General features: G+C 37.6%; 1 protein-coding gene across 1 annotated transcript; it reads right to left on the bottom strand.

Annotated features, from left to right (window-relative positions):
• Positions 1-438: 438 nt before the first annotated feature.
• Positions 439-27,943, bottom strand: uhrf1 (ubiquitin-like with PHD and ring finger domains 1). Its single transcript, XM_059990820.1, has 16 exons — positions 27,603-27,943; positions 19,776-20,042; positions 16,998-17,179; positions 15,694-15,909; positions 14,983-15,092; positions 14,508-14,694; positions 12,091-12,214; positions 11,646-11,753; positions 10,808-10,912; positions 7,681-7,787; positions 5,793-5,955; positions 5,203-5,340; positions 4,927-5,035; positions 3,235-3,392; positions 2,871-2,969; positions 439-1,605 (listed from the first exon to the last, which is right to left on the bottom strand). The coding sequence occupies exons 1-16, from the start codon at positions 27,753-27,755 to the stop codon at positions 1,459-1,461; spliced, it is 2,373 nt and encodes a 790-aa protein (XP_059846803.1). The 5' UTR covers positions 27,756-27,943; the 3' UTR covers positions 439-1,458.

A 27,943-nucleotide genomic window follows, 5' to 3' on the forward strand; every position in this document is an offset into this window, starting at 1 on the left:
TACTTCCTTAAAAGAGTGGTTGGTGCATGGAACGCACTGCCTGAGTCAGTGGAGGTAGATACACTACTGAAATTTAAGAGACTACTAGACAGGTATATGAAAGGATTTAGGGTGGAGGGTTATATGGAAGGCAGGGTTTAAGGGTCGGCACAACATTGTGGGCCGAAGGGCCTGTACTGTACTGTACTATTCTATCATGAAATGGTGGAGCAGATTTGATGGGCCAAATTGCCTAATTCTCCCCTACATCTTATGGTCTAAGATTGATACATTACTAATCACAGCTCAAAAAGGGCTATTAAAATAAATAAAACTTTGAAATGATCAATTAGTTTTTCGAATCATATTCATCAAAACAGGGAACTCCAGAACAGGTTTTCTTTTACCAGTTGCAAAATTTAGAATTCAGCCACACACACAGAAATTAAAAGACAGCAGTGAAAAGCCAAAAAAAAAAACAACTTTTATTTTATGGCAGCATATAGACACAGCATTTACCAAGTAAAAGATTCCAATGGAAGCTCAAAGTCCCACAGCATTTCAGTTATGATTTAGCACCCTTAGCTTTTTTTATACAAAGTATTAATTGTTAGATTATGTCCAGTCTAACTCCATTAAAACCTAAATTTTGAAGTATGAAATGATGTCCATGCAATGTTGAGGTACCATACTGCATCCTTTGGTATTGTCATTAGAGAAAGAGGGTGTCTGTGGAAAAAAAAATTAATTTACAAGTACAAACATGTAGATTGCAGTCCCCTTTTACCCAGGTTACATGCCCTTTCACAAATTTCAATTAATAAAGGATTGTTTTTCACAGTCAACCAGGGCAGGAAACAATATTTAACAGTTCAAAAGCATAAAAAATAAGAAATGTATACAATTCAGAATCAAACCAAACAGAAGATTACTGGTCTATAAAAATACAGCATCAATAAATCTGCAAATTCCCTGCTAAAATAACTTTTATAAATTGATCTGCACAGCTAAGTTTGTCAACCAATGTGCTAGTTTTATAATAAAATCAGTGCCAATAAGTCGCTCACAGCCCAGCCTTCAATAAGGACAAAGGCACTTATGTGATGGCTTAACGTGTCAAGCAGAGAGAATTAAGGCTGACTAGACAGATATCATTCAGCTGAACTTACTGTGGCCAAAGAATATCCCAAGAAAGTTATCCCCACTTTGAGGTAGTACTTTTTTATTTTTTTCCCCCTGCAATGTTATTTGAATAACATTGATCTGCATATCTAGATAAGCTCCTAGACTAAAACAAGCACAAAGATTTTGAGGTTCATATATCCTACACTGAAAGATTGGGGATGGGACGTCAGCTACCCTGGATTCATTTGTCAATCTGTCCTCCAGTTAAGCTCCACAGGCCAGAATGCCCATGCTCTTAACAAAATAATGACGAACGGTCAAGTAAAATAAAGAAATTATCTCATGGTGAAGTCATCATCGTCCATTGCCATATCCTGGGAAGAGCTGCGTTAGAAGATTTTGCAGGCATTTGTTGACGACCATGTTGCAGTTCTTGCCAATGTCAAAACGGCAGGCAGGACAAGTGTACACATCAGCCTTGAACGAACGTTGTAAGCAGCTCTGAAGTCATAGTAATAAAAAAAAAGGAGGGGGGAAGAGTTGAGAATTGAGTTAAGAAAATGTGTTCGTGCCTCATGAATGTGCCTAAATAATGCTCTGAAGCAAAATTAAGTACTGTTTAAACATTAACACAACTCATATGCAAGACCTTAGGGCTTTAATTGCCTTGACATTCATAACCTTAATGATAAACCTGGAATTAAATTTTTAAACTTCCAAGCACAGCTGGCCACTTCAACCATTAAAAAAATTATTCATTTTGTATGATTGAGGTGTTACTGGAAGGGCCTGTGATGCTCATTCTTAATTACCAGTAACATCCTATTTTGTGAGAGTGAGGTAACCTTGTGGTAAAAACCGCTGCAGTAGAGCAAATTTCATGATTTTAACCTGTGACAATAATTCAATATAAATGCTTCAAAGTCAGAATGTGCATTATCCACAAGCATATTAGCCCATACTTCTACCTTGGTGGTTCTTTATGGCAGTAGAGGTCAAGTGTTTGAGAGAATTGCAGTGATCTAGATCTTGCAGATGAAACACCATGCATCCAAATACTTAAAGTGTTGAAAGGAGCAACAGTCAAAAGATCTGCTTTAAGTTGCATGGTACTGAATATTTTTTAACCCTGGTCTAACAAAAGAATTTCTATTGTACCCAAATCGCATGATGCACATAATTGCTTATAATCAATAATGGGATCAATTAGCATTCAAACATTTCATTTCAACTTTTCCACAACACTAATTTCTGCAACAGTATCACCACCTACTTCATTATTATATTGTCAAGTTATATGTGCCTCCAATTAATCACCAGCAAGTTTGCTTTAAGGAGGTCGGAAACAAAACTGTTCTGCCTTGACAATTTCAAAGTCAACTGCAGTAACAAATATAGCAAAAATTCAATCAAACCAAAAAGAAAAATCCTTGAAAAATGAGATCAATGATAATTATAGTAAGTTATTTATTGCCAAGCCAAATCAAATCCCTTTCTTCTAGCTACATACAAGGTCTAGTGGAACGCATTACGCAATTGCCCATTTAAGAGGCTACCAGCATGTTACTCAAACTTGGAATCTCTTGTTACTGAAAGACTCAGCACCATTTTGTTATTCCTGCACATATTTCATGTTAAAATTCACGTACAACTCTCAACAATTTAAAAAAAAACAGACTCTGAATGTTAAGGTATGGATTCAAACTAGAGGAATCCAGTAGATGAAATACAATATAATGCAGTGAGGATTTATTTAGAGTACTTACTTTACAGACATTGTGCTGACACTCTGTTGTAATTGGCTGGAATACCACCTCCTGGCAGCAGATACACAAGAATGCCTCTTCCAATTTTGACAGAAATTTCTGGAAAACAAAATTTTAAATTACTTACTTACAAGAAATCAAGATCAACACTACTTTTCCACAAACAAAAAAAATTTGTGATTGGTGCTCCATTGCAAGTTACAAGTAATTTTACAAAACTGCTAGGTGTTCTGAACTTTGATCATAAAATCTGTTAAGCCTTTCAGAGGCCAACTACAAAAGTGAACATCAAATCAAGAGAACACTCTTCATTAAAGTTAGATAATATGTAATGTAGTATTGTGAAAATAAATTCAATTCATACCGGCCCATCCTTAAGTGATAGGAGTGCTTCATCCCAAACTTTCTTATTAACTTCATCATCTTTAATGAGTTTCTTCTGCTCCGCTGTCAATTTAAATGCTTCCACTTTCGGTTTCTTTGGAGTGCCTTTTGGTGATGGGGTTGATGAAACACTAACACCTGGGAATGAAAAATATTTCACATTTTCACATTAAAAATAACAAAATTTCAATTGACAATTTGCTAAATATGTTTAAATTATCAAATAGAGCAGGAGTAGCAAAGAGCTACACAAACACTTTAGGACATTGCTGGATCATGAAAGGTACAAATGTAAACTTTAAGTTGCTTTCTATCCTGCTATATAGCATGTTCAGCAAACAACAGCAACTTGAAACACCTGATCAACCACCTAACTTAATAGAAAAAGGAGAAAAATTGAAAGTTCATTGCCAAACGAAAAAAAACACACCTGAACTGGCACCCCTAAGCTCATGGATCAGTCATTAGCCCAATCCAGTTAAATTTTCAGTTGATAGACTTGTAAATGGTGTTAAAATTGTAAATATTCATTTCTATCTTTGTAGCTGTCATTTGCCCTAGTCACAGGTTTTTACCTCATGAATATTATGTTCAAATGAGGTACAGGAGAAAGGAAAATGGTGTACTGATTAGAGAAAAGACTTCTACATCAATAACCTACTGTATACGCAAAACAATCCCAGCAATGCTTCCTCTGCTGTCAAAATGACTGAATTCAACCAGCATTCGCTACATAGAGACCATGTTACATTCCGATAGAACTCACACAATAACACCCAAAATTCACACTTACATAATTTATGTAGAAGACAAACTTCAAACTCAGGCTTCATGACAAAGGAGCAATTAATAAGTTAAAAACTATCACAACACAAACTGCTTACTAGGAATGTAACCCCCTTTCCCACTAATGCAAGATGGCCGATATTTGGCCTACCCTCTTCAATGTTGAAAAAACATCCCTCCCCAACTACATGGATATTGCTTATGCAAAGTGGCCCTCGAGTGCTGATATTAAATGGTATGGCAGTTAAAAGGAATAGACCCAAGGAAGTTTTGTCCCCATGAGTGAAACTTGCATTTTAAGCTGTTTTAGAAAATATTCAGTCTCTTTCAAATTAAAATTTTCTAAACAATGTGATGTAAATTTTTAGAACGCATCTGTATTAGTTCTGAAACAAATTCATTGCTACTTGTATTGTTCTTATATCCCTTACAAAGAAAATCAAAAACATGTTGCTGAAGATTATTTTTCATTTAATACAAATTCCCATTTCTATAACTTTCTTCTTCAACCCTGCCATCATGTTTCATCAAGATATAAATATATTTGATTTGTATGTTCCACCACCCACATAACCACTATACAAACTAAACTGCAGTTAACACCTAAACTAATGCAAAAGTATCTCCCACACCCACAATCTGTATCACTAAACACAAAGACAACAGGCTTAGGGGAGCATTGTCAAGTTACAGCAACTCTGACATCAAATGACTTAAACTGTTTCCAAATACTTAAACTACCTTCATCAATAATTGTTGCTTCAAGGTAGACCTCGTCAAGGATAATTAGCAACAGACAAAAGAATCTAGCTTTCATGAAATAGTTTTCAATATAAATAATCAACTAGATAAAAAAGTTTAGGCACAGGATGAGATACCAACAAACCTGAACTTGATTTTCTTTTCCTTGGTGTTGATTCTTGATCTTCATCTCTCTTCTTGTTCTCTTTCTCTTTCTCCTTATTGGCAATTGAATCAAGATAACCCTCCGGATACTGTTAAACAAAATGAAATATTTTTCAACTAAATCGTTACCAAAATTCTTGTCTGAGCTCACTTCTAATGCAAAAACCAGCTGAACATTAGCAATTTAGCAGGTTTATTTTAGATCAATTAACATTAAGATCACAAGACGAGCAGCCTGAAATACGAAAAAAGTTACCTGCATTGTCAATCCTAACTTCTTCATTCTCTCTTTACCATCTCTGGTCCATGGAGCTGGTTCTTCATCATCCCGTTTCAACAAATACCTCCATACCAAGAAACCAGATTTCCCCTTCTCAGGCCAGTATTTCACCACCTAATTCAGAAATAAATTGTATACAACTTACACATTCAACTGAGCATTCCTCACACTCTGTAGTTATTGCTCAGTTAAAATGTATTTCAATTGTCAGTATCTATAAAAACTCACCCAAATTTGTACCTCATTTGTCAATTTTAAATGAATGAGATTATCTTAACTTAAATATGTTATATCTGAAACCTAGAATGACAAATACAGTAAATTCAGTCATGCTAATATATTCTCTCCAAGGAAACCAAAATTTCCAAAGGATTAGAAAAAATGAATCTGTTAGTACAAATGAACAGAGAAACAAGGATTCTTAATATATGCACATTTTCTATCACCAGCCAAGTCTGCAGAATATGAAAGTAAAATACATTAATTGTAACCCTTTATCTTCAAAATGTACTTAAAGTGTACAAATTTTAAAAACTTGTTATACCTTGTTAAAAACTTGTACATACCTTATAAATGCCATCATAGCGATTCCCTTCTTCTGGTGCAAACTTGCTGTGTTTACGACCTTTTGCACTTCTCACAACCCTGACTGATTTTCCAGCTCGCCAGTCTTTAGCATCAGCTCCAACTTTGTCATTGATAGGAGCATTACAGTTCAAAGCAAGAGCCCTGCAAAAGGTAGTTTTTAAACTATTGTTACAAACTACATACTTGCACCTATCAGCTGTAAAAAAAATTAAGTTTGTACATTATGTAGAATTTAGAAAATAGTTTTTGATGAAAACAGGGTAAACCAATTTGCTATGCAGTTATTAAAACATGGTGGGAAATAGATACCAGTATTAGTTTAAATAGTATAGAAGCACTTTTGAACATGTCACAAATATATCTCATGTTCTCCAATCAGATGTCAAGAGACTACAGATGCTGGAATCCAGAACAAAAAAAAACAGAACACTTGAAGAACTCAATGGGTGGAGCAGCATCTGTGGAAGCAAAAGGTCAAGTCAACTTTTCAGATAAGAACCTGCACCAAGACAAAGCAAAAAGGAAATACAGTTAATTGAGCTATCGGCTAATTGGGGCAGCCACTTATTTGGGTCAACACCTAAAGATCAAAATAATCAAGAACATATCCAGAATTCCCTTTATCTATTTGGAACACTATGCCGCTTACTTGAGGCAGGAGACTTTTGCACAAGTTTCTGACTGGCATTAAATGCATGCACTTCTGTGTCTGCCGTGACACCACACTGTGTTACGGTGTGTACCATTTTTAAATAGCATCAGTTGCATGCATTTGTGTTCAAAACATTTGTCACTGATAGTTGGTGAGAAGTAAGCAGCAGAACTGTTTTGCTCACTGCAGTTTCAAGCATTCAGGCTTGGGCATACCAATAATGGCAGGGAGTGAAAATAAAATAATTTCACTCATGCAACAAAGTTAGGAACAAAGAATTCAGAGGTATCAAAAGAAATCTTGAATGCAACAATGGAAATAAAATCTTGGAGGATGAAATCGTCAATAGCATTTTACAAAGCAGTCCATTATCCACACTCTCCATGTCTGCTCTGATTTTGTTCATTTACAGCCAATCAAAAAAAAAAGCCACAGTGTACATGTACAATGGATGAGATCTTCCATTGAGAACACTTAGAAACAAAGTTTTACAGTACCGTAGCTGTAGTTTGTTCTGTATTTAATTTAAATGCATAATTTATTACTCAGTGAAACATTAGGGTCATTTTTAAATACTTTTTTAACTATTCAACTAACTGGGACAGCCACTTGATGTACTGTGTCCCAATTAGCTGGAATCCATTGTATTACCAATACAAAGAAAGATGTAGAGAGATATGACGGAGGATGGTGTAGGATATGGATGGAGCCAGATGAGTAGGGGATGATGAACAAATAGAAACACAAGGGCAGGGCAGGAATGAACAAAAGTAAACCAGGTGGTCAGGTTAGCATTTTAGGCATAGTCCAACTCTTTTTCTTCTTTTGTTACTCCCTTCCATCTGCTGATGATCCCCTTCTCAACTGGTTTCATCCATCACCCACCAGTCTCTGTTCCACCCATTCCCAAGAACTGTTACATAACGGCCACCTTTCTTGTTCCCTCAGCCCAAAATGTTTGTTTATACCTTTTACCTCCTCAGATGCTATTTTATGCAGAATTCTATTCTATCATTGTTCACTCCAGTCTCTATCAACTACAAACTGCAAAGTATTATGGTGGAAAATAATCATTTGCCATAAAAGTCAAAATCCATTTTCAGCTCCTACTTCAAGTACATAAAACTTGCAGAATTTTCATGGATTATTTGGGATCTTAATCTGGTATTTAAAAGCACTGAAACTATACTTTCTTCTTCAATTTAAAGACCAACCTGTTCATGTTTGTTAACTTCTGATCACATGATTGCTCTGCTGTGCGCTTGTTTCCAGAGAGATCACGACCACCACTTCCGGTATAGGTGAAGTCACTTCCATGATCCTTTAAGAAAAGTACAACATTAATCACTAATTTTTCAATAAATGTAAATTTTATTATTTAGAGTTAATAAAACTTCAAACAAGAGGTTGTTTGAGTCAGGCTATCCCTGTCATGAGATAGATACAAGAACCTGAATCATCTCCCAAGGATGTAGGGCATAAATAAATCCCAATTTTTCTTTCTGCAAATAATGGAAAAGATGAGATTCAATGTGTTCAGTAATCTTGCCCCAACTCCAGTGACATATTTTCCCCATATACATTAACCAAAGGAAATAAATAGTTGTTCTGTATCCAAAGAATGAAAATCAAATATTCTATTACTCTTCATTTTCATTAGTTCTCAGATGTAATTGTTCAGAATTTCACTGCTTCAGATTTTCATTTGGAATATTCTTACTTTTTAAGTGTAGAGTGATAGACTAGTTTTGTCCATTGACTTAATTATTTCACTAACAATGCTCCATCGACACCACTTAAAATGATGTCAAGCTTCACCTCTTCACCTGGTTTCCTATTTCATTTTTTTAGCTCAGCATCACAACTAGTTTCTAACCAATGATCCAAGTCATTAAAAAAGTGAATTGTTGGGGGCAACACTAACGAATATCTTTTAACCAGTCTTGCAATACAATGGATTTCATAGTCTATTCAACAATGAGCTTTAACTTTCTCTCACAACTTTTTGAAGTCCTATAGGTAATATACACAGATAATCTCCACACATTAATTACTTGATTCTTCAAGATATATGTATGACCACCCTTTTTTTAAATTCATGCTCTCTGGCTGATGAACTGAAAATTCAAACTTTCCCTAAGCACTTCTTTATGGACACTAGAAATCTACCAACAGTAGCTCCTAAGTTCCCTTCATGTTTCTCAAAATATAATTCCCATGATAAAAATTAAACTTTCTGAATCAATGTCTTTCTGGACCTACTGTAAACAAAGCACCTAATTTAAGTGACATCACCATCATATGTTTCAGAAACCTACATTGTTTCTAAACACACAGCATGATATTTTTGATATTTGTGTGGTTTCTTTTCATATCCTTTGTACTTGTCTTGGCCATTAGAGCCTGTTGTAATTTGAGTTTTCCTCTAGTTTAAAATTGTTACTTCAACTTGCGTGGTCAGTGTTGAAAACAACTGAACCTCCTCACCCAATTGTTGTTTTGCACACCTCGATAAAGTGGTCGTAGAACTGTGGAAACTTAGCCACATCAGCAAGAAAAAAAATAGGAGAGGCTTGCAAGTTACAGTTCTTCAGAAGGTCAAATATGGGAAATCTGTCGAATATGCAGAACACACAAAATGTGCCCTAAACCTCTCAAGCTGGTTTCAGCCCATGGTTTTTTTTTTGAATAGTGGTCCAATCATAGCTTTGTTCCATTTCCAGCTCTTCCATAACCATTGATTTCCTTGTAGTTCACATGTCATCAATTTAGTCTTCACTTTTCTCTGGGTAACAAATTCTAGAGGCATAACTGAGAATAAAATACCTCCTTGTTATCTTAAAGGAGTCACCCCTTCTTCTAAAATCTTGGCCCTTAGTTCAACTAAGCATCCACTCAGTTAACCCCCCCCCTCCCCATCCAAGAACCTTTTATTCAATAAGATCCACGGGGGCTCCCGGAACCAATCTCCCGCGGATAAGGAGGGCCAACTGTACTTTAAAAAAATTATTTGGTAGTTTCCTCCCCTGGGTAAATTTCAGAAAGACATATCCTCAATTTTGTGTAGGGAAGTAAAATAGGATACAAAGAATGAGTAAAATTTAATGCCAAACAAATAGATTCCTGATGTACATACACACAACTTTGAAGCATGGAGGACAATTTAAGAATGTCGTTAGATGGCTTATGGGATCCTTGAATTTATAAAGTTTAAGGAATACAGTTAAAGCACACATAAGAAAAACTCGCCAAGACCAGACACAGGATAATAACCGATTCAATACATGATTTACTCAAACTGTACTAAGCTTGCAAAATGCAAATCATTGGGAGGTTAAGTTCTAGGAGGCATATATCCCAAAGTGGCTACAAATCTGGAAAACTACAAATGCAATAACTTACATGATCCTGTAGTAATAATGCAATTAGTATGATCATATATTGTGCCAGTAACTGTTAGCTGACACGGCATTTCCTAACAGTAACAAAGTCAGAATTAAGTGCTGACATGTCATGAAGTACAAGACAAAAATATACTATAATTTACAAAATAATAGTGTAAAAAAGTAATAATGAGATAGCGTTCATGGGCCATTTGTAAGTCTGATGGCTGAGAGGAAGAAGCAGTTCATAAAACGTTGAGTGTGCATCTTCAGGCTCCTGTAACTCCTCCCTGATGGTATTAATAAGAGGGCATGATTGGTGAGGGTCACCACTGAAGGATGCAGCTACAGTTAACTCAGCTATCCAGTACTTCACTGATCAGTGAAAGCACCTAGATTAATATCAGGCAGCACTCAGTCTCATGGGGAGGTAGTGTCAAAGGGGCATGCAATCCAAATCAACACCAGGATAGCTTCAAAGATACACCCAAGCATATCTGCACATCTTTTGTATTTCTTTTTATTCTTGCCCACTGGGTAATGCCAATTGCTAGTACACTACTGAATATTACAAACTGTTTTCTCTGTTAGTTTACTTACATTGCACTATCATGTTAAATTTCTAAGAGTTGTTATATGCAGAGGGGTTAACCATCAACTTCCAAAGCTATGGGGAGATATACTGGGGTTTATTTACTATTGAGCAAAAAGACATTTACAGGCATCTAAATTCAATGTGCCATAATGTGAAAGGGTAGTAGACTATAATTTTCTATTTGCAAATTGGGTCAATAACTAAAGTTAGAAAAATTAGAGGAAATAGCAAAACAATTAATTACAGGTTAAGTGTCACATATGATAATTGAAATTAACTTCACCAAAGTAACAGCATTTAAGAGCACAATTTAGAGATGAACAAAATGACCTCAGGAATTGATAAATAGCATGTGCTACTCACCACATCATCCTCATACCCCCCTGCAAGAACAAGGGAATATGCTCCATCATTGCTACGGCCATGAATTCCTGCTACATGCGGCCTATGAACTCCTGATTCACTCACCTTCAAATAGAATCAATTATAGTATCATTTCAAGTTCCCATACCACAGATGTTACAAGCACAAGGACAACAACAACGTACATTGCAAACTTATCCATATTTATTCACTATACTCAATATATCAAGGAAGGAAGTTTAGGCAGAACACTATGCTGAAACAAACGCATTGCTTATTACTAGCCTACACAAAGACACTATTAGATATTAGACACTTTACATGCAATTCCAGGTAAGCATAGAGGTCCACAAGTAGGTTTTATTTGTATTTTACATTGTATTGGTAAATACAATAAACCATTCGATACAGTACATCATTTGTACACTGTTTAGCCCACGCTTGAGTCAGAGGCTCTGGCAGGATTTTCACTTAAAACACCTGTGCTCCTAATTTTAGTGCATCCTCAAACCTGTCTGGAGAATTCTACCTGTGGAGTATAACAGAACACTAAGGGCCAAAAACATTAAATGATATTCTTTTCTCGGGTCATGGTTACAGAGGTCAAATATATCGCTGCTCAAAGGAAACAACAACAACTCAGAGGAAAAGTTTCCTTCCTCTTGTTCAAGAACTAGCAAAACAATCTGGTGACAAAATTGTTTACAATCTTTCCACAGCAGTAAATACAGCTGATACTGCATATTCCTTATAAGTCAAAGATATTAGTGTCAAATTGACTGCAAAGTACTTAAATAGATTTCAACCTTATTTCATTTAAGTAGAATTGGAAGCTTACCTGGACTCTAAATTTCCACTGAGTTCCCACAGGAACACCTGGGATGGGCCCATAATGATTAGAGGGGACAATGGTGCATTCTTTTGTGCGGCCTACACAGGCCATTCCCTGAAATAGGCCACATTAAGAGAAATTAATAAATAGGCATTAGTTTGAGAATTCCTCTCACCCTAACATAAAAAGGAGCATTATATCTGTATGTTGGATCTGGTTTGGTTGCAATATTTGTATATATCCATTGTAAAAACTAATGGCAATCAATGCAGTAATTAACAGTAGCCTGAAGATCATACTTGATATCCAAGAATCACAATAAAGACACAAGGATAATTCTTATATGACTTAAGTATTGCCATCAAAGTCATGGCATTAGTTTCTGCAGAATTCCACTGCCTGCAGAGATTAGTTGTAATAGTAAAGTAAATGTATATATTTCTACCCTTACCTTTCCCCAGTCTCTCTGGCAAGCAGAGTTAGCAGATGCCATCTTAGCCTTCTTTTTGCTCTCTTTGAGTTTTTCACCAGCTAGCACCACTTCATTGGCATCGTTTTTGCATAGAGGACAATACCTGTAAACATCCCACACACTCATTTAGTTACTATCAGCAAAGATATACAAATATGACACTTAAAATTGAAAAACAGAAAAAATAAAACAATAAAAGATATAAGCTCTCAAACTTATCACTCATCCACACCTGTGGAGCTTTATTAACAATTCTGATCTGATTCTAAGAGTTCAGATATGCAACCTAGAGTGCAATAATGCAAAGGTTTCATTAAATAGTGACTAGTAGATTTAAGAATGATGCTTTTCATGTAGGGAGAAATATATAAATGAAAATTGGTTACTTCCATAAAAAGAGAAGAAATGCATCGTAACATGGAAAACATTCAATTGTCAATAGATGGGTAGTTACACCTAAGCTACTTAAACGCTTCTCTTCATATTATACGTTAATAGTTTGAATGGTGGAAAATTGATGGACTTGCGAATAAGTTTGCAGACAATACAAAGACAGGTGAAAGCGTAGTGAGTCTGCAGGACAGATGAGAAGAATTGGGAAAAGTGGAGATGGAATACAGTGTAGGGAAGTGTATTGTCATACACTTTGGTAGAAGGAATAAAGACAGACTTTTTTTTAAATAGGGAGCAAATTCGGAAATCAAGGGTACAAATCAGAAGTCCTTGTGCTGGATAGCTGGATAACTTACAGATTGAGTCAGTAGTAAGAAAGGCAAATGCAGTGTTGCCATTCTTTTTGAGAGGATAAGAATACAAAAGCAAGTATATAATGCTGAGACTTTATAAGACATTAGAGAGGGTTCAGAGGAGGTTCACGAGAATGATCCCAGGAATAAATCATTTGATGGCTCTGGGTCTGTATACACTGGAGTTTAGAAGTGGGCAGGGGGTTGGGAGAGGAAAATCTCATTGAAACCTATCCAATATTGAAAGGCTAGTTAGAGTGGGACATGTGGAGATGATGTTACCTTTAGTGGGAGAATCTTTCCTCTAGTATTCACTAGTTAGAATGGGGTTCCCAACTTGAGAACCACAGACCACTTGGTTAATGGTCAGGCTTGTTGTCATAAAAATAGGATGGGAACCCTGGATTTAGAGGGAAATTGGTGAATGTGCAGTCATCATAGAACCTGCTGATATGCTGGAACGTGTCAACGTTATGAAAGAGGATGTGCTGGAACCTTTGATACACATTAGGTTAGATAAGTCCCTGGACCAGACAAGATTACAACAAGTTACTACTACCTACTACAAGAGACGAGGGGTTGCTGCTTTCTCGCTAGCCACAGGAATAGTGCCAGAGGGTATTTACCAGGAAGCTACCTGGATTAGAAAGCATGTCTTATGACGATAGGTTGAGCTAATTCAGGCTTCTGTTTATGAAGCACAGGAGAATGAGAGGTGACGATGGAGGTGTACAAGAGGCAGAGATCATCTGAACCACCAGGAGAGACTTTCTCAGGATATAAATACAGTAGCTTCTACAAGGGGACATAGGAAAGCAAAGGGTTTGGGAGGAAAGCATAGGAAGGATAGCAGAGGTAGTATTTTTTAAATTACATAAGTGGTAGGTGTGAAGATCGTGCTGCCAAATGTGGTGGGAGAGACAGATACATTACAGATATTTTAAAACTCAAATGGGCACAGGGACGAAGGAAAAATGAAAGGCTATGTAGAAAGGAAGGGTTAGATCATCATGAGGTTTAACAGCCAACAGAACTATGGTGTACCAGTCTATGTTCTATAATGAGGATCAATGGGAATGCTTACTTTCAGAGCTTCCTCGCCAAATGATATTGCAAATATCTCTTCATTAGCTGCCCCATGTGTGATCAAGTTAATTGAAAATGTTTCTACTACTACTGTGCACATTGCAGAATTATGATAATAGTAACTAGTTGTGCAACTGCCATAAGTTCAGTGCAATTCACCGATTGTGGCAAAAATAGTGCACTGTTCTCTTGCTGACAGACCTCCAACAGAGAAGGTGGGAGCAAGGAAAATTAACATAACCACTCCTGTTATTAATCTGTATGTGTCACAAAAAGTTACTGGGTCAACTGCTCAACAATTTTCTTAAAGATAGTAAGTGCCTTCTGATAACTACCAGAACAGCATTTTTAAAATACTTTGATATGCATTCTCTTATGAGTCTTTGCATTATGCCAAGTGATTACCCAATGTACATTGAGGCATCATTAATACTTTGGATCTACTCTACAACTTCATGATGTGGACATTAGATAATGAACTGCTGCTCATGAGCTTTTAATACTAAAAGTAATTTTTGCTTTACTTCACTGACTTAAAGAGGTGCAGATCTTAGCTCAACATACCAATCATCAACTTCTGGTATGCTGGCAAGAGGAGGATTCAGGCAATACGTATGATAGGCCATATCACACTCATCACAGAGCAGTTGCTTCTCTGGGTCCCCCTTTCCACCACATATGTGACAGGCACACTGCTTGCAGTCCTTTTTAGGGTTATCTTTGCAATGCTTACATTCAGGTCCATTCTGCCCTGAAGACAATAAAAGAGATCAAATTTATAATTTAATATAAAGTATTGAGATTTGACACTACCAAAATGAATGGTTGAGAAAAATACAGTGATGCCAACTTTTTCTCTTGACACTGGTTACACTGCCAACAGCAACTTCTAAATCAACTAGAGATTAAACCCAAGTTAGCAAACCACAGTGCAAAAACCAAATTTACAAATACAACAAGAGCACTTTTTTTTCTTATATTCAGTTCGAGGATACTAGGAACTTGCATATGACATAACAACAACCCTCCAGAACCTTACTTTTCATGGGACTTTCAGATACATCCACTCCAACACTCCCTGGTTCTTCAATCTTATAGACTTCATCCACCAATGAGATTTTACAGTCATTCAAAGAATCACCAGCATCCCTAAGGCAATAAATAACAACCATAGCAATTAAATGGCGCCAAAGAGGAAACATTTTGTCCAACAAAAATAAGCAAAACTATGGAGAAAACAACAGCAAATGATAGGTCCGGAAATTGCTTTCAAAATGCTGGGTTTTCAGAAGTCCAGTGGTTCTTCCAATTTGTAGGCTTGAGGCCTACAACGATCTTGCTGTATACAAAATATACACAGCTCTAACATATATGGCATGAGTTTACACATTACAATGCCACAACTCCTGCTTTACTACTTTTAAGGAGTAGTCAATGGTTACTAAACACCATTTATTACTTACTAGGCTCTATTAAGGGAAGCAAGTCAATTTTGAATTTTCATAACTGCAGATTGAACATACACATACAAGTTCACACACCGTAAGCAACAAAGACCATCTTCCTTAAAGTTAATTGTAAGAAAGGCACACAAGAGCTCTGGAAATAGTGTTTCAAAGACAATCTCCGTAACAAATTGTTCGGTATTTGTGCAGGACATTCTATATCAAGGACAAACTAACAACTATTGAACTCTTCGTATTTCAGAACATTCATTTGCAAAAAATTCTTAAAATGTTTTAATCCTCACCCCAAAAGAATTTTTGCATGTATTTCTTTAATAGTCCTCGTCTCTCTCTTGTGTAGGATTTCAGCATCATACCAGTACCCTCGCTCTTTTGGTTCATCTGGGTTATAGTTCACCATCACCACATTTCCCACATGTAGTTCGTGCCATTGCAAGACAGTCCTCGCTCGTGGCCTGATGTCTTTCCATCGCAACTGCACAACTCCATTTTCAGGGTAACTTGGCAAAGTCAACAAATACATTTCAATATTACAAATATACACATTGCTTAATGTGAGTCTCTTTTAAAGACAACATTGAATGTTAATAGATGTTCAGTATCCCTTATCCACAATGCTTTGGGGTCAAAAGTGTTTCAGTCTTCAGAATATATAATAAGATAGCTTCTGACTTAATACATATGTACCAGTAAGCAGTCTTTGTCTTACACTTGTTCAGCACAGATATGTTTAGCATGTTAGATTTTCAGCAGCAACAACCTTGGTAAATTCAATTAATTTATCCTCTGGTTCATGACAAGCAGACACTATCACCACAAATCTTTAAAAATTTAATGCTGTGCCTTTTCTTAAATTTCTGTAAACAGCCTGCTGAATATCCACAATTACTGTCAATTTTCAGTTTGTCGTGATAGATCTTTGCTCATTTATAATCATACCATTAAGCAGTGTATGTTCACTGACATTGACAAATCCACTCTTCCAACAAACATTTAAGATCTTCATTTTTCACTTTATGCAGTTTTTTCTATTTCTATTTATCATTTCATTACATATGTGAGGTCACTCCTTAGAACTCTGTGGTGCACAGAGACCTGCTCATTAACTGGGATCTTCCCAATGCCTTGTGGAATATTCCATTTGTGCTGTCATGTCAGTACACAAAAAAATTCTGGATTTTGGAGGTTTTCAGATTTTGGATTTTTGGATAAGGGTACTCAACTGTTTCACAATGAACACATTTGTCCTTGCTCAAGTGGCTAAGAGTCAGAGCGAGCTCTTCACAAATTTTGATTACTTTGTACGATTAAGGAGAAATTTCTATATTTCTGACCCTTTCTGTCACCTCCACAATTTGGGTTTTTCGAAAATTCTTCCAGTAAAATCTACGATTTTTAAGTTAGATGGAACATATATAAATTTTGAAACATAATAAATCCTATTTGCCCCCATCTCAACCAGGCCAAGAATGCAAATAGAGTTAGATTAGTCCCTCAGCTAATGTACAATAACAAACTAAAGGGTATTTCTAAATAAAAAACTGACATCCAAATTAGAGGATATTGCATTTTTTCTTTATATACATACTCCTCATATTTAATGTGATAAATAACATCTTCATTGGCAATCTTCTCTTGTGTAGTTTTGCTTGAATGTGCAGATTCTTCATCAATAGCTCTGCTTGCACCTTCATCCTTTGTCACATTGACAACCACTGCTTCAAACCAAGCACCCATGTGCATATCTCGTGCATCAATCAATTCATTTATCTAAAAAAAACAATTTAAAATGTTAACACAAGGAAATCTGCAGATGCTGGAAATTCAAGCAACACACACAAAATGCTGGTGGAACACAGCAGGCCAGGCAGCATTTATAGGGAGACGCACTGACGACGTTTCGGGCCGAGACCCTTCGCCAGGACTCAAATTTAAAATGTTTTCCATTTCCTAGGCTTCCTAGAACAATCATACACTGCAGAAAAAAGTCAAGACATACAAAATACACAATGAAAAGAGACAAATTACTGAAAACACCCAAGTCAAACCATACATGAAAGCACCATTGCCCTATCAAAACTATATCAGCAGGATGTTGTTAAATTTATATTGGGTATATAATTCACGTCAAGAATTTGTGCAAATGAACCAGCCAAAGTTGACAAGCTAATTGCAGGAAAAATGTTTTCTTCTTTATGGAAATTCCGGAGTGGAATTACAACTCTCACATACCAATAGAAATGAATACATCATTTCAGGATACAATTATACATATACTGTAGGAAGATGGTTATTGTTCAAGTGTATGCGTCTCTAATGTGCTGTATGTTAATACATACAGACTAATAACATCAAAATCAGCCTGAAGAAAGTCAATATTACATCTACAAACAGAGAAGACTCAATAGATATACCTGGAGGAAATCTGTTCAAGAGGGAGCTGCAGATTAGAGCAACCTCCACTGTGCCGCAAAGAATAAACAGCTGCGAAAGGAAACTGAACAACTGGAAGACCAAACCACTAACACAACCACCCACACTCATACTCCTGGCCACACTCCACAGAATATGTGGATCTCAGATTGGCCCCTTTAGATACCTGAGGACCAACCAAATGTCAACCCCCTTAAGGCAACATCATACTCAACACAAGTGAACTATCTACTACTATATTTTAATCCAGACCTGTTTTGTCCACTACTGATCAATGTTTTGTCTCTATATTGAATGCACATTGTTAAAATTGGTTGAGAGGCCTTGAGGGTATAAAAAGGGACTATTCCTTCGTGCAAGTGTGGAATCTTAGGCTGGGTTGCGAAAAGCAGAGAGCAGAAAGACTGTTGATCATTTGCAGGTCCCACCAACAGCATATTGCTTGGCATGGATAAGTATCATCTTTTGGTTGTTAAACTACTTTTATAAAGTACCTTTAATGTGTGTATACTGCCTCCTTTGTTTGGGAGTACATCTTCCTGCTGAGTTTGAAAAAACTTAGAAATGAAACTTTTAAAATATTTTTCATTCCAAGTCCCAAGAGGATAAGAGGAGACAAATGAATTTTAAAAAAAAACACAAAAGCTTGTGCTTCCTAATATTGTCACTATTCAACACACAAATTCCCTTTTCTAAACATTTATTGTCCATCCACACTTTACCAAGGTAGTGGTGGTAAGCCACTTTAAAGCACCAGTCCCTCCTGTAAAGGCACTGCCACAATGCTGTAGAAGAGTTCCAAGATTTTTGACCCAATGGCAATTAAGGATGGGACATCTCCAAGTCAGGATAGAGTGCAATTTGGAGGGGAACCTGCAGGTGGTCATTTCCTGTACACCTGGATTACAGTATCCTCCCAACCTGTGCCTTTTAAATGGTGAAGAGGCTGAGATTTCAGTAGGTAAATCTCTCACCACAGGATATTTCTGAGTATTTACAGTCTTGGTGTTTGTGATTCCATCTTCGTGCTGGGATGAATCCCTTCTCACAACTTTGTCCAAAGTTCATATTTGGACTAAAACTGTAATGAACTCTGGAGCTAAGTATTCCTAAACAGATAATTAGTAATCAAGAGCTGTTTGATAACACTGACAACTGTTTCCACTTCTTTGCTGATGATTATTGATTAGACATTCATTTATCAGATTAGATTTATCCTCTTTTTGTGAACAGCACCTACCTGGGCAATTTTCCACACTACTCTATAGACACCAGGGCTGTAACAATACTAGAACAAATTGTGAGGCGCTTAGTTTTGGACCTCAAGCCACATGCTTTGAAGATTTTCTAGGTATCATAAAGAGTGAATGGAATTGGCAGAAGACTAGCTTCAATGAATGAGGAACTCAGGAGGAAGCAGAGATAGATCATCTGCGTGGTACTCTTAGCTGAACGTGACTCTGAAACCTGGCTTTACTTCAACAATTTTATGGGTCCCATCATTATTGGGAATGGGTTGACTTGCATCTGGGATCCCTGCTTTGTGCTTTAACTGTCAATCAATATTCACCATTAGAGTGGTAAGATAGCAAATCTATAGTCTAATCCATTGGCTGTGAAATCAGTTTCAGCTCACCATTTTTTAGGTATACCTGCTGATCCTCTCCAGCTCTAATAATAACCAATTTCAATAAAGCTTGCAGTTAATAATGTAATAAAGTAATTTTATCATGCATTTTTCAGATAGCTTTGATAATGGATATTACAGCAGCTTGTGATTGGAAAATAAATGTGCTCCAGCAACTTGAAAGCAAATTGACAGACCCAAATGAGGACTTGCACAAAAAAGGATCAGTCTTTGCATCACAGAACACATGGATATCTTACAGTGAGTGCATCTCTGGAGTAGAAGAACGCAACAACCAGTGCTTACCTTGTACAAGCCAAATCCTGGGTCAACAAGATGGAGATGAGTTGAAGTCCCAGCCTGGCCATCCAGTTCCATTGCAACCTCACCACTGTTAGAGTTCTTATCTGATTCACTCTGTGCAGATCCACATCCAGAGTCTGAGTCAGACAGTTCTGCATCTTTTTCTTTCCCAGTCGTGCTCTTATGTACTTGATAAACCTGACGAATAAGCAGCTGAATGATGTCATTTAGTCCAACATTGTAGTCGAAAAGTGAATGGTCATCTTCCATCTGGAAAAATAGAAAATAAAGTTAAACAGCTGCTACATAACCATCTGCAATGAGGTATGCTAGCTTATATGGTAGTGACAAATACCTCAGTCCGGATGCTGTCCGTTGATTATAACTCAAGTGTTTAACACAAACACTCCTACAGTTCTGATCAAAAAACTCCAAGACCTGGGCATCTGCAACTGGATCCTCCATTTTCTAACCAGAAGACTACAATCAGTGCGCATTGGAAATAACATCTCCACCTTGCTGACAATCAACACTAGCACACCTCAGGGATGTGTTCTTAGCCCACTGCTCTACTCTCCCTACACCCATGACTGTGTGGCTAGGCACAGCTCAAATGCCATCTATAAATTTGCCCATGATACATCCATTGTTGATAGAATCTCAGATGGAGACGAGAGGGCGCACAGGAGTGAAAAATGCAACTAGAATATGTACAAGAGCGAGAGATATCAGCTAGTTGAGTGGTGTCGCAGCATCAACCTTGCACTCAGTGTTCATAAGACCAAAAAACTGATTGTGGACTTCAGAAAGAGTAATATGAGATAACATATACCAGACCTCAAAGAGGGAGAAGTGGTAAAAAGTGGAACAATTTCAAGTTCCTGGGTGCCAATATCTATGAGGATCTATCCTGGGCCCAACATATCAATGCAGCTACAAAGAAGGCACGGCACAGTTATATATTACATTAAGAGTTTGAGGAGATTTGGTGTCACCAAAGACACTCTCAAATTTCCACAGAAGTACCGTGGAGAGCATTCTAATTGGCTGCATCACCACGGGGGAATGGGGGCGCCTACTGCAGAAATTTGAAAACTTAGTCAGCTCCATCATGGGCACTCGCCTTCATAGTATCTAGGGCATCTTCAAAGAGTGACAGCTCAAAGTGCAGCATCCATTATTAAGGACACCATCATCCAGGCCATTGCTTCCATCAGAGAGGAATCTTAAAATGAACCTATTTCATCATTTATCAGAAACGTCCTAGTATTCAGCTAAATAATAGAATTGCTATCTGGAAGTGCTTTTCATCCACCAAAATAACAACCCAATGACAAGATGCAAAATATGAAGTAAGGCACCACAGCACAAAATCTTAAACCGGTAAAGTAGTATGATGTTAAATTACAGAACAGATAGACCTAAAGCATAGATCAAGTTCCAAGTAATTAAATAAATTGGTAGTTTAAAAAAAAGAATAGAGCATAGAGGGATTAGGCCATTAAGCTCATTATGACTGTTCCACCACATCATCTCTTAATCCCAGTCTCCTGCCTTCTCTCTAACCTTTGATGCCCTTATTAATCAAGAATCTATCAAACTTTGCTTTGAAAAATGTGCCAACCTCCACATCCAGTTGTGGCAATGAATTCCTGATTCACCATTCTCTAGCTAACGAAGTTCCTCCTCTTCACTGTTCTAAAGGAACATTCACCTATACTGAGGCTGTGCCCTCTTGTCCTACTACCGGAAATACCCTATCCATGTCAACTCTATCTAGGCCTTTCAATGTTCGATAGGTATCAATAAGATCACTCTTAGTTCTTCTAAACTCCAGCGAATACAGGCCCAGAGGGATCAAACACTCAACCATTAACCCTTTCATTCCTAGAATCATTTTTGTGACCCTCCTCTGGACTTTCTCAAATGCCAATACATCTTTTCTTAGATATAACTTCCCTAACTGTATTCCATCTGCTACTTCTTTATTTCATCTCCTTAACTGTCAAAGTCCTTCTGTGGACTTCCTGCTTTCTCAATAATACCCCCCCCCCCCAATCTATGGATCATCTACAAACTTAGCCACAAAGCCATCAATTGCATTATCAAAATCATTGATGTATAACATGAAAAAAACAGTCCCAATACCAACCCCTGCAAAACACCATGGAAGCTCATCGGAAAAAACCCCTTTATTCCCACTCTGCATCTTGCCAGTCAGCCAATTATCTACCTACATTAGTATCTTTCCTATAATACCATGGGTTCTCATCATGTTCAGCACACTCACATGTAGCACCTTGTCAAAGGGCTTTTTAATGTCCAAACAAGCAACATCTGCTGACACTCCTTTGTCTGTCCTGCATGTTATATCCAACAGATTTGTCAAGCAAGATTTCCCCTTAAGGTAACCATGCTGACTTTGGCCATTTTTACCATGTCCCTCCAAGTAACATCATCCATAATAATAAGACTCCAAAATCTTAGCAACCACTTAAAACAGCCTAAATAGCTTATAATTTCCTTTGTCTGCCTCCCTCCCTTCTTAAAGTATGGAGCGACATTTGCAATGTTCCAGTCCTCAGGAACCATTCCAGATTTCTTGATAGGTCATTAATGCCTCCACAATCTCTTCAGCTACCTCTTTCAGAACCAGGGGTGTAATCCATACAGCTCAGGTGACTTCCAACCTTTCAATTTCCCAAGCACCTTCTCCTTAGTACACTCACTTCTGCTCCTCGACACTCTCCAATTTTCAGGCATAGTGGTAGTGTGCTCCACAGTGTCTATACAGGTCTATAGTTTCCTTTCTGCTGCCTCCCATCCTTCTTAAATAGTGGAATAGCACTTGCAATTTTCCAGCCATCCAGTGCAATGTCAGAATCTATCAACTCTTGAAAGATCATCTTTAATGTCTGTAATCTCTCCAGCTACTTCCTTCAAAACCCAAGGGTGCATTCCATCAGGTCCAAGAAATTTATCCACCCTCAGACCATTAAGCTTCCTGTGCACATTCTCAGTTCTAATTTTCACTGCACAAACTTCACTTCCCTGACATTCTTGAATTTCCAGTATACTGCAGACATCTTCCACTGTGAAGGACATCCAAGGGTATCAGTTACTCTATTGGTTTTTAAAAGCTTCCCACTAATTTTTTGTTGTATTACGTGCCCTCTCTGGCTTTTATGCAATTTTTGACTTCTTACAGTTCGCCATGGTTGCCTCATCCTCCCTTTAGAATAGTGATACTACCTCAGAATATGCTCTACTCTCTGAAAAGGCTGAAAAAAGCTGATGTATGTACCTCTATACGCATCTTTCTACAAATGTAGAAAAGAGAGCATTCAAGCATGAAACATCACTGGTTGGTACATATACTGCATTGTAGAAAGGAAGGCTCTACAAGTAGTCAAAACTACCCAAAACATCACCAGCACTAGCCTACCTGCCAACAATAACATGTACAGTATACAGAAAGGTACCAGAAGAGGGCCAGTAACATCATGAAGGATCTGAACCACCCTGCTCATGGACTGGTGGTTCCACTCACACCAGGAAAGAGGCAACATAGCATCTACACCAGGACCACCAGACTCAGAAACAGTTATCTTTCCCAAACAGTACAGCTGATTAATACTTCTATCCAACAACCCAGCACCGTTACTTTATCATCTCCTGTCAGAGCCACCTTACATGCAAACTGTGCCTAGCATCACTTTATGGACAGACAATCAATGCATACAAGCTATCTTATACAGTTATGTGTATCATTCTTCCGTATTATTGTGTTCTTTATCTTGTGTTCTCCTTTACACATGTGTACTGGAAATGACATACCATCTTGAATGATTTTCTTTGGGATGAATCTATCTTGTACCTTCTGAATTGCTCCCAGCAACTCCAGCGCTGTTGTTCTGCCGTAATCACTGCTAGAGTCACCTTACAATCAACTTTGGCTAGCTCCCTTCTCATGCCTCTGTAGTTCCCATTACTCCTCTGAAATACTGATGCATCTGATTTTGGTTTCTCCCTCTCTTGGAAACCAATTAAGTTGACAGATTTGTGGTAGACATTAAAGGAGGATTAATATTGAAGTTCTCACTGTTCATGCCAGGCTCCATGAAGTCAAATGCTGAGAATTCAAATATATGGAAACCATTTGTTAATTATCAACTAACATGCTCTCCTGATCCTGAAACTCGAAAGGCTCTTAGATACAGCACAACCCAGCAACAACAAAGTGTGACTTAGTTGTACGACAAAGCTGGAAACCAGTAAACTACGAACGTGGCAAATTACAAATCCCACATAACGTATTGCAGTCTATCCACGTCAAGTGTAAATGTCTACTGTTGTATTGAAAAGTGTGACCCATACAATCCTGACAGCGGGAGAATCAAGGACAGAGGAGAGGTTTGCAGAAGATTAATAATGTCGGCTCAGGACACACTAGTTAAAAGTTCTTCAGGGCAATAGTGTCAGCTCAAACAAGTACATCTCAGAAATGCGACGTTGACCGATGGCTCAGTTACATTTTACAACTCCTCAGTGAAGTAGCCCATCCTGGAGAAAATTGTGTCATACTACCAATGCCAGGCAATGAGCACCCCTAATCAGGAGCAGAATTAAATACTGAGTAGGGCTCAATTGTCCCTCAATAAATACCACCCAAAATAAAGCAGAACATTTGACTGTCACCCCACCCAAATCATTCATCCTATCACTGTTTTGAATGTAAACTAGTTGCACATTGTATACTTTTTTTAAAAAGGCTATTCCAAATCCACAACCAAGGAAAATAGGGGCAAATAGCAAATGAGAACATGCCATAATGGAAATAGCCCCTTTGACTCAAAGTCTGTGCCAACCAAAATGCCCATGCAAGGTGGTTGCATTTGTCCACATTTAGCTCTTCTTAAACTTTTCCATTTCATGTAACTGCCCAACGAACTTAGTAATTGTTTTTTTACAAATTTAAAGTTATTTAGCTTACCTAATATCCTCAGCTGTTTATGTAAAAATGAGATTAGTTGAAAATAAATGAAGCACATAGAAGTACAATAATCATTAATAAAATGTATATAAAATCTTCATGATCACAACAATCAATAAACCACCACCTAACATTTCTTGAAATCTTCACTGATCTGATAGACTTGCAATAGTTACTACAGGCAGTAAAGAAATATCTCAGTTCAAGCAGCAGAATAAGATAGGGACAATCCCTCAAAACAATAGTAGTAACTATGTATAACAAGTATGACCGCCCTAGGGCAAAATAAGAGATTAAACAATGTCACCTCCCCAAAGTTGAAGGACTTCAACCCATACATTTCCTTTTTAAATCAAAATATGTTGTGTTTTTTAAGAACAAGGTTAATAAACAATTACCTCATCTTAAAAGAACAATTTGCCAGCTAAAAAGATCTTGAATACATTAGTTGTGTGATGTCAGACACTTCATAGCACACACTGCTTTGTGGCCATGTTCAAGTTACTCAATCAAGTACAAAAATGGCTGATGTGTGAAATTGAAAGTTATCCAAACCATGCAAAGTTTGTTTTTCCTTGTTGATACAAAGACATTAAAGGGATAGTTATATTCTGTACATAAGAAGCATGTTACAAAGTACTCAAAGACATTTCAGTTGTAATGCAGGCAAAGCAGGGACAAATCCCTCATACAGCAAGTCTGAAAGTATGCTACTTATTTCTCAACAGTGGGCTCTCACTGATGACTATTTAAAAAGCACTGTAGAACCTGAATTAGGAATTAAGCCAAAAGCAAACATGATTCAGATATTAAATAAACACCAAACTGCAGATTGTGCATAGTATGAAACAAACCCCAGTGCTCATTTTGCCCAAAATCCATGACATAAGATAAAACTAAATTCCATATAAAATGATATCATGCAGGGAATTAAGTGTTTAATTCAAAACATATTGATCACAAGTATTAATTTATTCCAGAATGCACAATATAACCAATGCTAAAATCAATCATTTCAAAAAGCTCTGAAGAGACTCAAGTTCAGTACATGAATACAACATTGGTCATTCTCAAAGCAGAGCTAGTTTCTTTCACTTGATAAATACCAGTGGTTTTCAAATTGCTCATCTTATCTGCCATAATATTACCTTCCCTTACCCACTAGAAGACAGTAACAAAATTGCATTTACTGGAAGCCTGAAATAAAAATAGAATTTAAAAAATTAACACCTCTTGCTCCACTTTAACAGAGGCCCCAAGATTTGAAATATCAACAGATGCTGTCCAAGCAACTGTTTACCAGCACTTATTTTTAAGAGGATATAAAATAGCCAGCACTAATCTATTATTTTCCCTGCCCATCTTTATATGAAAACAAAAATGCCTCAGTATTTTTAACGTTTTTTAAGCTATATACAACTAAGTACCAGAGTTGGACGAGAGGAAATACAGGATTGCTCGATCTTAACTGTCACTGGCTCCACAGACATGCAAGCAAAAAAAAAACGAACTGGCAACCTGCAACGCAGCTTTTAGCTAGACCATTGCTTTGTCAAAGCAGCAAGGAATGGGCAATAAAATGCAACATTGTTGGGGATGTCCACATTCTGAAAATCGTGTTTTTTTTATCCAACATGCACAAATTATGGTTGTATTGCTGATGCATTTTCAGCCATTTAAACTATTATACACTAATGTCAATTCCAGAGGCAGCAGCTTCATACAGTGAATTGTGCAACCCGGCATTATTCCTGCCTGCATAGTTAAGTAAATGAATCAAAAGCGCACGGCTGGATTCCCAAAAGTTTGTCGATGGTTTGGCAGCGACGAGAACAGAGTGGTTAAGCAATCAATACTCAAACTAGGTAAAACTAAATCCCCGAAAGCTTAGATGACAATATTTTGGGAAGGTGGTGGAACAAGTACGAAACACCTTTCAAATAACTGCCCTTGTAAGCGAACTTAATGTTGAACTTCTCCAGGCGGCGCTCAAAACAATCCTTTCTACTGTAAAGGGCTGCCATTAAGAGTCAAAATCTCAGCTAATTTGTACAAAAGATAACTCCCCTTTACTTTGCCAGCGCTGTCTACGCGAATTATCTGATTCTAACCAATTATATCACAGGCCGTTTCTACCACACGCCTCATACGAAAAAATTACTTTCCAGAGTGGCGCCAATTGGTAGTTTTTTCTACCTTTTACTGCAAACGAATGCATTTTTTTAAACTTTACTAGCAAGAACAAAAGTGAATCCAAGTTGTCTCAGCACCCCACTTCCATTGATGTGAAAATTAAAGTATAACTAATTTTCCGATTTAAATTGTCACCGGATACAAGACATTTAGCGCCTTTTTGTTCGGCCAACCCACCCCGCGCAACCAAACCAGATGGAAAGGCGCAAGACTGGTTGAATGACAGGTATAGCAGCCAATCAGAAGCACCACAGCTGGACACTAGGCCATCGGCCGCAGCCCTCCGGCCAATGCAAACGTGGTAACTAGTAGGCTAGGTTTCCGTGTAAACACCTCTTCTCTGAAAGTAGTTGTAGTTCACTGTAAAATTCAAATCCGTGTAAGCATTAATTAATACTGGAAAAGAGCAGCGGGGAGCTGACGATCAGTTAAAAGTTAAGCGTCGGGTTACTATTTCCCGCTTAAAATGATGATGCCCTCCAAAAGCGGTCAATATCCCCGAGCGGGCAAACTCCCGAGTCACATTTGCACTCCCAAGTTCCCCAACGTTCACCTCCCCCATACCCATTCGCCTTCCTCGCTGTCAGATACCCCTGCCTCGCAACGTTAGCTAATGCCTTTGTTATGCGAACAAATTTCAGTACCTGCTTTCCCCGGTAGAAAAGCCGCTGGCGATCAGCTTCTACCCCAAACGCCTCCCGGATTTTTTCCCTTAATTCCTGAACTAGGGTCAGTTTGGAGAGTCCATCAATGTGCCGGGTCTCCTTGCCGTCCATCGTCCGCACTTGGATCCACATTTTCAGTCACTGGTAAATGCCAAAAAAAATTTAGAATGGACGCAAATTTCCCTTAGGTCTCCTACTCACTACGAGGGGGGAAGGAGGAAAAAATTCGCGCGAAATCAACTTTTTTTTTAAAGCCAGACGATTTTCACCGCGCGCGTAGCAGCCGATTCAAATCCGCGCTCTCCCGCCTTAGGCGAGCC

This window comes from Hypanus sabinus, chromosome 16 (assembly GCF_030144855.1).
Source record: "Hypanus sabinus isolate sHypSab1 chromosome 16, sHypSab1.hap1, whole genome shotgun sequence".
NCBI classification, from domain to species: domain Eukaryota; kingdom Metazoa; phylum Chordata; class Chondrichthyes; order Myliobatiformes; family Dasyatidae; genus Hypanus; species Hypanus sabinus.

Coding starts and splice junctions, on each gene's coding strand:
- uhrf1 (XM_059990820.1), bottom strand. CDS start 27,755: ATGTGGATCCAAGTGCGGACGATGGACGGCAAGGAGACCCGGCACATT. Junction 14,695..14,982: donor ATCTGAAAGTCCCATGAAAA/GTAAGGTTCTGG, acceptor TATTGTCTTCAG/GGCAGAATGGACCTGAATGT. Junction 1,606..2,870: donor GTCAGCACAATGTCTGTAAA/GTAAGTACTCTA, acceptor CTATGACTTCAG/AGCTGCTTACAACGTTCGTT.